At 38.8% G+C, this 13,496-nt stretch overlaps 1 protein-coding gene across 2 annotated transcripts; it reads right to left on the reverse strand.

Annotated features, from left to right (window-relative positions):
• Nucleotides 1–1,065: 1,065 nt before the first annotated feature.
• On the reverse strand, nucleotides 1,066–13,357 carry LOC119726284 (sin3 histone deacetylase corepressor complex component SDS3-like). Of its 2 annotated transcripts, none has more exons than XM_038197926.1 (10): nucleotides 13,138–13,357; nucleotides 11,731–11,797; nucleotides 11,268–11,415; nucleotides 10,057–10,116; nucleotides 8,311–8,407; nucleotides 7,441–7,539; nucleotides 5,670–5,731; nucleotides 4,769–4,802; nucleotides 3,852–4,078; nucleotides 1,066–2,821 (listed from the first exon to the last, which is right to left on the reverse strand). In XM_038197926.1, exons 1-10 carry the CDS (start codon nucleotides 13,253–13,255, stop codon nucleotides 2,726–2,728), a joined length of 1,008 nt encoding a protein of 335 aa, XP_038053854.1. In that variant the 5' UTR covers nucleotides 13,256–13,357; the 3' UTR covers nucleotides 1,066–2,725. The 2 variants fall into 2 exon arrangements, with proteins under 2 accessions (XP_038053854.1, XP_038053853.1); XM_038197925.1 differs by having other exon boundaries at nucleotides 5,634–5,731; nucleotides 13,138–13,356.
• Between the last annotated feature and the right edge of the window lie 139 nt (nucleotides 13,358–13,496).

A 13,496-nucleotide genomic window follows, 5' to 3' on the forward strand; every position in this document is an offset into this window, starting at 1 on the left:
ACCTCTGATGACCTTTGCGAGGTCAATACATTTATTATCTTGTTCACTGAACCAGCTAAATTTATTGTGTAAAAAAGTTGCCAGATGGAGGCTCTGCATGTCTATGGCAGAAGTGTGCACAGAGTGATAGCATGAACAACTTTCAGACATGAATTGTAAAAAAGATCTCTGATCTAAATTGACCTTTCTATAAGGGCAGACGCAGGCGCAATAGAATATACATTTGTAAGAGGCACATCGGACAAGCATCACTCTCTAACAGTGACCATTGGGCTTGGTAAAAAGGTTAGAAACGTGGTTATATACAGGTCCATCTGGATACAACATGGTGTAATAAGTAGACAACAGTGAATATTGCTTAACATACATGTATGTTCGTTTTCCATAACAAAGCAGATCCACAGATTTCTATTCCAAGCTCATATTGCGTCTGACAATAACACAAGTAGAAACGAGGTCAGAGGACATCTCAAAATTGTTTGTGGGGTCTGAATTCATGACACGACTGTACACTAATAGGTGCAATACCGTTCTTTGGCACTATTGAGGCTTGGGTCATGAAAAAGTGGCGTTTTGACGAATAAATATGACAAATAGCGGCAACTAAGATATACACAGTTAGTGGACTTCTCCAAGGGTATCACTGCTTCAAATATGATGTCCCCACATCGGAAAATACTTTTCACAGCACTGAGATTTAAGTTTTAGACTTGGGTCATGAAAAAGAGTGGCATTAACAATTGTGTCAATCTCTATATCCATATGAAGGCTAGGATTTGAATTCGGACATAAATTGTAACTCCGACATGAATTGTAAACAAAGATATGAGTTGTTCCCACATCTGATCAAAATTTTCTTCCTGGCATGAAGAACCAACATGCAAAGTTTCATGCTTTTATCACAAATTGCACAATCCTTTGGCATATTGGGGCTATGCCGCACCACTATAGTGTAGATACCTGCATCAGAAACTGATTTCTAAACACCAGTCCATAAAATGTGGTCTTTTTCTATTAAAAACGTGGACCTTATGCATTTTAGTGAGTCTAAAACATAGCTTTTTTGCCTAACCTATCAAGTATCCACTTCTCCAAAATAGTTAATGGACACATGACCAACCACACATATGCTGGAAATCTAAAATGGCCGCCGTGTGCCTGAAAAGTCACTTATTTTGCCCCCTTTTTTTCATGATTTAATTTTCACTTTGAGTACCTCTTTTTTAACACTTCTTACATGAAAAATGTAAATGATCATTACAAGTACATAACTGTGTCAATTTTGGTAAAAAAAAAAATCAGATTTTGAGACAGATTCACAAAAATTTGTACAAAATTTGAAAGCATTTAAATGATAAATGTAAAAAATTATACCGCATCTATAGGCCTTTTCTTCTTCTTTTTTTGACCAAAAATGGGTTACTAGAAAAGCACCAGGTGATCACCACAGTACATTTTTTTTTGTACAACAAAAAAATCATCATATTGTACATCCTGCAATCATTTTTTTTTGAAAATCTGCCGATGCAACCCTAACTATCCTGAGTACTACAATACTTAATATGATTTTGCATACCCCCTAGGGAGTTAGGGGTACTCCTAGCTGTGAGAAGGGTACTATATTTCTATATTCCTGCCCATTTTTTGTCATAATATGATACTTGGTAAAATTTTGACCTTTTTCATTCAAATGCTTTCAAATTTGGTATAAACATTCCTTGGGTCAATAAATCCATCCAACAAAACAACCTTTGACGTCCAAAATCACTGCTAGAGGGAGCTGTTAAACTTGCTGAATCCAACAGAATCCAATGGCTAGAAGACGTTTTCAGACCAACAAAAATCCAACAATTTATTTTAGCTTTTGATCTTGCTAGATTCAGCAGGTTTAACAATAATAGTTAGCTACATTGAAACCCACAAAAAAATAACTGTGAAAATTGCAATGACTTCCTGCAGGTGATTTCACAACTCTGTTTGCACCAACATTTATTGGGTAGATTTCGCAAAAATTTAACGCTACGCAACATTTCACTTATGACATATTTCACGAAAGTGGGATGGTGCGTTCGTGAAGTTTGATGAAGTTCGCGACTTGCGCAATAAATTATGGCGTAACTTAAGCATTAAGTTTCGTCCGCGAATGAACAAATTCACACACAAACAGCCGTCATAAATGTTGTTTTTATCTTTGCCCAAGATGTTTCAATTATTTAAAACGTTGTGCAGCTACGCCAAGTTTCATGCAATTGATCATAAGTTTATTGCGCAGTTGCGCAACAAATTTGTTGAGTAAGTCTTACGCATGGCATAAGCTGCACACTCTTTCATGAAATCAGCTGCAGATGTCAACCTTACTGCACCACTTTTCACAAAAACAGCTTTTAAACAATTTTATCTTCTTAAAAACTGTTTGCAAGACTTCACTAAATGTTTCAAGATTATTCTCCATTCTTTGCAGTGATTTTTCCACCTTGACTTCTTCCTTTAAAAAAACACAATGTACATTGAATCCACAAGAAAACTATAATCAATATTTCATTTTGGAGTACACAAAAAATAACCACATATTCTGCACCTACTACTGAAAATAATATACATGTATTTACAAGGTTGAAGTTATGTACAGTATTCCAAATTGGGTTCTATACATGGTTTGGCATGAGACTTAAATTAAATCCATGCAATACAGGGAGGGGTTGTATTTAGGGGCGGAGTTAATATCTCAGGTGGACCGTTTCCGAATCTTGTATTTGCCTTTCTGCATTTGTGAGACGTAGATCCTCATCTTCTGATTGTCAAGTGTTTTCCTCACCCAGACCTGTGGAAACAGTTTTTGAAAAAATTGGTAAAGACACTGGCAGGCAAATCCTTAATGAGATCATAACAAATACAATTGGTCCTTTGATAGAGTGGTGTTAAGATACTGTACTGTCAATTAATTCAACAACAGCTTTCTGAAACAACGCATCCTATTGTTTTGTGACACAATTCATTGATGATTTATTTATTAGAAACAATAATATAACAACTAGGGCTGTGCATCGGAACTGGGTACCTGAGTACCCGACCGCTGATGTCAGGAACCGGTTCTAGATTATGGGATCGGGTACCCGTAACCACCTTTACAAATTACTAAGTAACTTCTCAGACAATTCCGGCAATTCACAATGCAGTGCGCCACCAAGAGTTTGCCATGGAGAGTCTATTTTTCAAGTTTACGGTCGACAAAACATGGCCCATTTGAATGAGTGTCAGTAGACAACTTGAACCACTGACCGAAAAAACTAACAATTTCAAATGTACCATGCTGCGAATTTGTCGACCATCTCCCACAATGCACTGAGAAAAATTAATTCTCCGTGGCAAACTCTTGGTGGCGCACTGCATTGTGAATTGCCCGCATTAAAAAGAAAGGTTTTGAATGTTATTTGTGGGGAATTTTCATAATAAAAACCAGGCCACATGGGAAAACAAAACACATTTCACGTTAAAGACCCTTGCGAAAGTTGCAGTTTACACGGCAAAGCTACAAAGCTCACTGTACACAGCTGTATTGATGCACCGATGTACATGTAGTAGTATTATCGTACAGACCTTTATGAACAATCTGAACAGCAGCTTCTGAGATTTGAGTTTTGGGTTTTTTTTTTTTAACGGGTACTCGTGTATCCAGGTAACCGGTTACCGCACTACCCATAAATGCACACCCTAATAACAATCGTTAGTTAATCACTATACAAAGATGTTATTTTCTCGCTACTGAAGTTTCAACATTATGAAAGAAAATGCTACAATGCATCGCTACAAAATCGTCAATCGGCCATTTTGAAATCCCCTAAAATACTGACCTCATTCGTTCCGATGGAGCTGATGACTGCGCTGACTTTTCCTGTGTCCTTGGAGTCCACGTAGATGTTCTGGCCGCGGTGGAACCAGCGTTTCTCATAGAACAGCTTGCTGTCGGCGATGCGGACGATGTACTTGGGCTGGGCCAGGGCGCTGCTAGCACTCGCGCTGCTAGAGAGGTTGCTGTTGTTGTTGTTGGTTGGCGTGTGGGGCTTGTTGCTCGGGGCAACTAAGAGGGAGAGACAAAGATGGATAAAAACATAAACAACCATTTTCTTTGTGATCTCTGAGTTTATTGACGATATGCATGTTACATTTTGACAGTTCGTCCTTTGTTTTCGTAAACGTTGTTGCATTTGTTCATCTGGAAAAAATTTTCAGGTGGGAAAGATGGCTCTTAACATGTTCTAACCTTACAGAGAACATGTAAAAAAAATTATATCAAGGCTTATTAAAAGGCGTTAAGGATAATTTGCTTTTCATGAATTGTGTTCATTTCCAATATAACACCACTCCAAATCCAAAGAAGAATGTTCAAACCTAACCTGTTAATTTTCAACTCAGTAGATATTACAATTTTGAGAAAACAATGGAAAACCATGCACCACCTTTTGATCACGAAACACACTTTCGTCAAAGGCACTCTTTATTAAAAAAATCAGTCAATTGACTCATCACTGGAAATTACCTACATTTCTTGATTTCTTCCAAATGACAGCAAGCCAGACGGAATAATTTTACGGGGTGTTTAGTAACAGTACGACCGTAAATCCAGGTAAGTTTTTGGTAACTTGGTAGGTTACTTTTGGAATAAATGCCCATGACCCTACAAGCCTTTAAAAACTGCATAACATGAACAAAGGCTGTTATTAAATGTGGGTTGAGAATTCAAGAATGAATTGCCAGACCAAATTCTTACCTGAAGATTTTTTATTGGAGGCCGCCTTGATTTGCTGAGAATTAAAAAAAAAAAAGGAGTAAAGATTATAATTTCTCATCAAAGTATTAAAAGTCAGAAGGGGAAATAAACAAGTCCACATGGGGCAGGAGATTACAGATCAACAGTTCATCATAAGACTGATTAATTTTGAAGAGGGCATCCCGTTTTTTTATTCTTTGGTTCTCATTTCCGACTGACCTTATTTGGGCTCCCAACCCAAGAAAACAAGCCTTTTTTTTATTACCGCTAACTCTGTCTGGAACCCCACAAACAAAAAAAAGGATTACTAAATGTGCCGTGGTACATAAGTTTGAACCCTGACAGGAAACATGGTGCTTGTGTTCTTGGGCAAGGCACTTTACTATGATTGCCTCTCTCCACCCAGGAGTATAAATGGGTACCTGTGAAGGTACAGACCATATTGTGTGGATCTCGAGCAATGAGGGATGAACAGGGATAATAATTGTGATCCGCATTTGATCATGGAATTTGCGCAATATAAATGTATAAATTATTATAAATTGTTATAATTCGTTGATCAATTACCTCTTTTGGGGGTTTTGGAGCTATGACATGATTGCACAATGAATGGTTATTAACTAACCACAAGTATTAAACCGACCAACAGATTGATTAGTTAATTAGCTGTCCAAACTAGACACAATAGACACAAGTGTTTAACACAAAAACAGGTGCATAATGGGGGATCCTTTAAGTAACTGGTAGTATCTCCAAATGGGGATCACAACCCAACCCGAACCCCTCCCCTACCACACCGCCACCTGGTGTTAGTTGAAACTCAAGACAATAGTATTAATGGATCGAATGAACGTTGCCTTTTAACCTTTTTCTTCCTGAACTGTTGGTTACCCGTACTAACTTTGTTCAAAAGTTTCATGTCGCTGGCGATCTCTTCCTCCGACAAGAGAAAGCAGAACTGAGGTGGGAACCAGTTAAGGAAAACAAAGAATGAGGATGCAATTTAAAATTCAATTCAAAACATTCCTACACAACTCTGAGTTCCTCTCAAAATTGTACACCCTTGGTGTTTTTTCTAAGCAACCTACTGAATCTAACAAAACCAAACAGCTAAGCCTTCTCAATCCAACAGAATCTAATGGTGAGTACTGTGAAGCCAACAGACTCCTACAATATCTAATGAAACCAAAGAGTGAAGCCTGCAGAATCCTACAGATTCCAACAACATCAAACTTGTGGAGCCTGCTAAATCAAACGACATCAACTGAATCTAAATTGTGAAACCTGCTGAATCCTAAAGAATCCAACAACAGCAAACTTGTGAAGTCTGCTAAATCAAATAAAATCAACAGAATCTAATTGCGAAGCCTGGTGAAGCCTGAATCAAACAGAATCAACACAATCTAATTGTGAAGCCTGCGGAATCCTACAGAATCCAATAGTAAAGTGTGAAGCCTGCTGAATTTAACAAATGCAAATTGTGATGCCTGCTGAATCAACCAGAAACCAACATAATCTAAATTGTGAAACCTGCGGAATCAAACAGAATCCAACAGTAAAATGTGAAGACTGCTGAATCTAACAGAATCAACACAATGTAATTGTGAAGCACGCTGAATCCTGGAGAATCCAACAGTAAAGTGTGAAGCCTGCTGAATTTAACAAAAGCAAATTGTGATGCCTGCTGAATCAACCAGAAACCAACACAATCTAAATTGTGAAGCCTGCTAAATCCTACAGAATCCAATAGTAAAGTGTAAAGCCTGCTGGATGTTACAACAGCAAATTGTGACGACTGCTGAATCCAACAGAATCTAACACAATCTAAATTGTGAAGCCTGGTGAATCAAACAGAGTCCGACAGTAAAGTGTGAAGACTGCTGAATCAAACAGAATCAACAGAATCTAATTGTGAAGCCTGCTGAATCCTACAGAATCCAATAGTAAAATGTGGAGCCTGCTGAATCTTACAAAATCAAATTGTGATGCCTGCTGAATCAAACAGAATCCAACACAATCTAAGTTGTGAAGCCTGCTGAATCCTAGAGTAAACTGTGAAGCCTGCTGAATGTGACAACAGCAAATTATGACCCCTCATTCAAAATTGTAAAGAATGCTTAATCCTACTGAAGCCAACAGTCAAGTGTGACGCTTGCTGAATCCAAAATAGTCCAACTGAAAGAGTTTTGAATCTAACAGCAGCAAATTGTGAAGCCCGTTGAATTCAACTGAATCCAACAACAGCACAGTAAGAATGTCTACATGCATTTGTAGATCCAACAGAACCTAACAACAGTAAAGTTTGAATTCTGCTGAATCCTACAAAATCTATCAACAGTGAGCTGAGAAACCAGCTGCATTCAACATAATCACAGCATAAAAGTGTTCAGCATGCTGAATTGGACAGAATCCAACAAAAAGCAAATTCCATAGCCTGCTGAATCCAACAGAATCTTATGACAGCAAACGAATCAAACACAATCCAACAACAACAACAAATGCTTATGCTTAAAACTACAAAATACAACAATTTCACTGCTACTGGATAGTGTTCTTCAAGATGGTTACTAAAAGTGTGAAGGTTTTCACTGATTTAGAATGTTTCTATTGAGTTTTAATTTGTTGGATTTCATAAGATTCAGGAACAGGTTGCAAGTAAATTCAAAGGATATCTGGTGAAGGTTTTCTTCTTTTCTCCGGCAGAGGAACTGGTTCATTCTGTCGCCTCCTCAGCTTACGAGTGCTTGCCGGTTTCACTTCCAAGGGATCGACTACATAGAAAAGAATAATAACCATCAAATTTTGTCTCACTCATCCCTAACCCTTCAATTTCCTTCAAAATCCAACATGGGTTTTAAAGGATTTTGGAACAACCCAGCGGCTTCGACTTGACGTGTGGCTTGATGACCCCCACTCATCCCTAACCTTCCCAGACCCTTCAAAATCATGGGGTTTTGAAGGATGTGTAGGATTTTGGCAGAGTGTTGCTTGATGAACCTAAGTTTAAGTTGAAGTGTGTGCCATTGGTTTCATGCAAGTACAAAGTGTTGGATTTTGAATGATTTTGGAGGATACAGAAAGAAAAGCAAAACCCATTTTTATACTATCTAGAGAGAGACCTTCCCAAATCCTCCAAAATCTAACAATACATACAGTACATTCTTTATAATTCAATTCAATGCAATGCAACTTTTACTTCTTTGCAACCACAAAAATGTAATCAAGAGGCATGTACATTGAGAGAAATCAAAGACGAGACATGTATAGGAAAAAGAGGGGGATGAAGAATATTTAGACATCACTTCTAAAAGTAATAGTAGTTTCACTTTTACAGTTCCACTTTGCTCAAAACACTGGAAAACCTTTCAACAGAAAACAGTAAGGACTAAGGTTGCAGACATAAATTACACATATTGTATCACCTAAAAATGAGAAATATATTGCTGAACTATATCAGACATAACAATTGCAAAGTTCTCACAGTGAGATAGTTTGAATAGATAGGCAATATAATTCTGAAGGGACGCATGCTTGTGACATACCACCAGTGAGTTCCATGGTGACTCTGTCGCCCTCTATCATCCGCCTCTTGTCCTCCAGTTCAATCAGGAGGTTCTCCTTCAGGTCAATTTTCTTTTGCTAAAAACAATGAAAAAAAGAGGGTTTTTATCAGTCTTAAAGTTAATATTGATGAAGATGACAAACATATTTTGTAAATACCACCCATTCCCAATTGGGAATGCATCATGTTTCACCAATTCGGAATGCGCAATGTTAACCCAATTAGGAATGCATCTTGTTTACCCATTTGGGAATGCGCCATGTTTACCTAATTGGGAAAGCGCCATGTCTACCCAATTAGGAATGCATCCTGTTTACCCATTTGGGAATGCGCCATGCTTACCTAAATGGGAAAGCTCAATGTCTACCCAATTAGGAATGCATCCTGTTTACCCATTTGGGAATGCGCCATGTTTACCTAATTAGGAAAGCACCATGTCTACCCAATTTGGAATGCATCCTGTTTACCCATTTGGGAATGCGCCATTTTTACCTAATTGGGAAAGCGCCATGTCTACCCAATTTGGAATGCATCCTGTTTACCCATTTGGGAATGCGCCATGTTTACCTAATTGGGAAAGCGCCGTGTTTACCCAATTAGGAATGCATCCTGTTTACCCATTTGGGAATGCGCCATGTTTACCTAATTGGGAAAGCGCCATGTCTACCCAATTAGGAATGCATCCTGTTTACCCATTTGGGAATGCGCCATGTTTACCTAATTGGGAAAGCGCCATGTCTACCCAATTAGGAATGCATCCTGTTTACCCATTTGGGAATGCGCCATGTTTACCTAATTGGGAAAGCGTCATGTCTACCCAATTAGGAATGCATCATTTTTACCCATGTGGGAATGCACCACGTTTACCTAATTGGGAAAGCGCCATGTCTACCCAATTAGGAATGCATCCTGCTTACCCATTTGGGAATGCACCATACTTCAAAGACAGCTTTGGGCAAGGAACAGTGAAAGTTGAAAGTTTTTCAACATTAACCCCAACTCCCTTCTGTCTTTTACTAAGTACTGGACCTAGTCCGCCAAAATCCACTAATCACACTGCTTCCAATGCATGCTTTGCTTTAGGCCTCCAGGCCCAAGTCCTTCATTCTCAATCAATATTTAGTCAAACCAGGCCTGCAGGACCAAGTCCACCAAAATCCACCAAACTGGGGGGGGGGGGGGGGGGGGGGGGGATGGGGGGGGGGGATTTTGATGGAGTTGGGGCAACATGTGGGTTTTTTTCGAGATAGCTGAATTGATGTTATTGACATATTCTAAAGATGCAAATTATGGCTAATATTTGCCACAAAAGCTCTAAAATCATGCAAAAGTGGATGAGCAAAAAAAATGTGGCATTTGACAAACAATAAAACCTCTCTAAACTTATACAACTAACATTACATCAAGGGCATTTTTCTTCATCTTTTCCAGACTGATCACATTCTTTTCGACTCAATTCAATTATATTTTACACAACAACAATGTATACTACACACAATATTATGTACAAAATATAACAGTACAAAATATTAGCAAACAAAGAACAGTTGATCTCCTCTGGGATAGCCCAAGGAGCTGATTGCAGCTTATTTCCCTTGGGGTCTCAATTTGGTAAAATACTATTCGGATATTGGTAAAATGCCACTTGACTTTTCAGCTATTTGTTGCATGATCGAATCTTTGGATAGTTGTTATATTCAGCAGAGCCAATCCAACATGGCCTTACCTCAAGATCGTCCCTTGCATTCTTCTTTTCTCTGATATATTCACGCTCAACAGCCTCAATCTGTCAAACAAAGACAAAAGCAAAACAAAAATTAAAACTTGTATATCCGTTGATCTGACAACATTTCAGCATCAACGTAATTACATACATGTATGTATTTGAAATGTGATATATTTGTCCATGGTTAAAAAATTCATTCGGTCACATATATTTATTTTCAGGGCAATCCCAGCGTTCTGATTCAAAGAAGTGACGGAGCCAATTAACTAGGATACCTAATTAATGACTCAGAGAAATGATCCAAGAGTCCTAGTTTGAAGCACATCTGTATCAAGTTGCATGAACAGTCCCAGCCAGTCAATCCTCCTTTACGTAGGCATATGATTCCTAACTCTTAATAACATAACAGTCACTTGATTGATTTGACCGGGATGGTTTTGTTCAATTTGACAGACAGGGAAGGACAAGGAAGATCCAAGGAGTCAAATCATGTAATACATTTGCCCATGCAATCAATTCAAAATTATTTTAAAATTGTACAAAGAAATTGACTGGAGCAGGGTTTGAACCTGTGACCTCCGGAGTGCCGTTCCGATACCCTACCAACTGAGCTATCCAGCTCAATGTTTGCAGTTCCTCTTTAACCCTTACCCTACTAGACCCTCCAACGCATGCCAATATGTGCCTCAAGAAAATCTCCTATGTTTTTTGCATGGCCCTCCAATATCTGCCATGTCATTTCAAGGGTAACTGGACAGGCACTCCAATACATGCCACAGAGAACAATGAGAGTCCTCTGATAACAATCAAGTGCCCCCAGCTGGTCAGTATCAGGCACCCTCCAGGGCCTCCAACTCCTGCCAATTGGAGCCTTCACTGCTACATCAAAGTATCCTCCGATAAACTGCAGCTGGAGGGCATTGGCATAACCAACTGACATGCAGTAAACTACCCTCAGAGAGTAAGGGTTAAGTGTCAATGTCTTTGTTCTAGGGCGCTAGTCAGAAGCCATAAACCTGTATGCCATGTAGTCGGGGATCACGCTCAAAATCATATTGCAAGCAACATTTACTGCAAACCTGGGAAATAGAGATCACTCAGAGAGGATACAGCTTTTAATAAAAAAAAAAATTTATGAGCAAAAGTGTGGACAGAAAAATTGAATATGTGTTAAAGACTTGGAGGGTTTGAAGACAATTTAATGTTTGCACCTCACAGCATCTTGCAACCTCTGCCATCCGCAGTCGCTCCTTGTGAACCTGCTCCAACTTCTTGAGTTTCCGATTTAGTTCGGCATGCGATCCGTCAGTAAGACTATTAAGTTGCTTCTTTAAGGAGGCTAACTTTTCCTTGTACATTCTGAAAAAAATTGGATAATCATGGGGAGAAATCAGTGAGAAACGTGTACACAACTTGTTCATTATCATGAACCCTAACCTTCCCAAATCCTTCAAACTTCTCTTGGCAAAATGGAGGATTTTGCAGGATTGAGGCAGTGGTCACCTCTCCAATTAACACTCCAGAAATAACAGAGGATTTTGCAGGATTGAGGAAGTATGCAAGTTTTACATGAAGGCAACTGTGAAAAAAAGAGCTGTTTTATTTTTTGACTCGGCCCAACACTGTACAAATTTTGTATAATTCTGGGGATTAATGAAGTTCTTTTCATCTTACTGTTCTTTCATTTCAGTGAATTCTTCTTCCAGTTTGGCTGCGTCAGTCTCACTGGCATCTTCAGTGTCTGCAATAAAAAAAATCTCTAAATTAGAACCTTTGGATTGTAGTTCTTGAAAACCTGCATTAGGAATGAAAATGCCGAAAGAATGTACATGTAGTATCCAGACGCCACGTTTTGGTTGTGTACAAATGCAGAGTCCAGTGCATTTTCAAAGTATTGGAAATGCTTGTCAGTCCAAGATTCATGTCTTTTCAACATTTTGCAATGACGAACCTTTGTTGCGATAATATATGACGAACAAAGTGGCGTCAGGACGCAACTTTCTTTTCGAAAATGCTTGCATATCAAAATTAAGAGGCTGACCTATTATGCCATAAAAAAACAGTGATGGGGTTTACAACCCTTTTATTATTTTTTTTTTATTTGGTTTGAATTCCAATATTCACTTTTGATTTTGGAAACTGGATATATCGAAAACCAGCATGTATGCGGGCACACTTTTGACAAAAACTGAATGACAGGCAACAGCCGTACAAATGCGCATTGTCAAAATTTGATGCAAGCTAGTGAGGGCGCGATTTATCACAACCCATGACGTCATGCAACACGACGCTTACCTGAACAATGGCTGTAAAAGTCGTCCGAATTCAACTCGAAATTACAAGATAACTAGACCTCTGAAGGTGCCGAATTTAACGTTTTGTTGATATTAAGCAGTAGTAGACGGCATTGTGTGGGTATAAAGTGACAAAATAATTGCACTTTTAAATGGATTTTCGGCTCCCTTACTCCTTAGCAACGGACTCTCCGTCCAATTTACCACATGTGGTAAATACGGAGGTAGTCCAGTATTACCGTCACATTTATGGGACTAGGCTGATTTTGTGCCCAATTTCCGGACGCCACTGTTTCTGAATTTCGGATTAAATTTCATGAAACGGAAATTGTTCACAGAGCCAGAGATTAAATAGCAAGCATTAATAAGGTCAAAGTACCAGTATTTCACTGCATGAATTTGAGGTTTGTCAACAAAGAGGTTTGGCAACACTATATGAGGAAAGTCGAGTAAACGTTGAACTCGAAGTGCGCCACGACGTTAGGGAACACCACCACGCATGTGCATCACAACAAAAACAGATTTTTTTTTTTTACAATTCTATCAACAAGTTAATTATTACACTTTCATGTTTAAAAGTTTCCTGTATCACAAACAATGAAGGTACGTTAATTTAAACTAGTACGGAAAGTTAAATACATACAAGTTAAAACGGGGGAAAGGGACCAAATATCTGTATCCATTTCTGTGGATGTTCAACATTGTGCAAATAATGCAATGGAAATGTAATGCAATGCAACTCAATGCAAAAAGGCAATGAATGAATATTTTCGAGAGAAAAAACCACCTTCGTCAGACTCCTGTTCTTGGTAGATATCCTTGCTGTCTTCACCGTCACTGAATTCATACTCAAAGGCTGGGTCAAACCCATTCGGGACTGTAATTCCTGACAATGTGGACACCATTTTACAGCCAAAAATTGGCCTCAAAACTTGAGGGAAATAATGACAACGCGCGTCCAATTTGCGTTTACAGCTGAAATTTGCGTGGTTGAAAGCTGAGTTTGGCCAACGACATCGCAAAGCATGCATTTCGCCCATGCTTAAAAAAAAAGCCGAGGCGGAAACCAGGCACGGTGTTGTTGCACAAACGTACGAAGAGCCATGCGCACTGACCTTCTTGTGACTTCATTATATTATTTTGCGA

The sequence above is a fragment of the Patiria miniata genome, unplaced genomic scaffold (genome assembly GCF_015706575.1).
Source record: "Patiria miniata isolate m_02_andy unplaced genomic scaffold, ASM1570657v1 HiC_scaffold_2, whole genome shotgun sequence".
Lineage (NCBI taxonomy): Eukaryota > Metazoa > Echinodermata > Asteroidea > Valvatida > Asterinidae > Patiria > Patiria miniata.

Excerpts from the sequence above, each read along its gene's own strand:
- LOC119726284 (XM_038197925.1), bottom strand. The coding sequence starts at position 13,255 with ATGGTGTCCACATTGTCAGGAATTACAGTCCCGAATGGGTTTGACCCA. Across the intron at positions 11,416-11,730 it reads TTCACTGAAATGAAAGAACA|AATGTACAAGGAAAAGTTAG; the intron begins GTAAGATGAAAA and ends AATTTTTTTCAG. Across the intron at positions 4,079-4,768 it reads CTCCAATAAAAAATCTTCAG|TTGCCCCGAGCAACAAGCCC; the intron begins GTAAGAATTTGG and ends TCTCCCTCTTAG.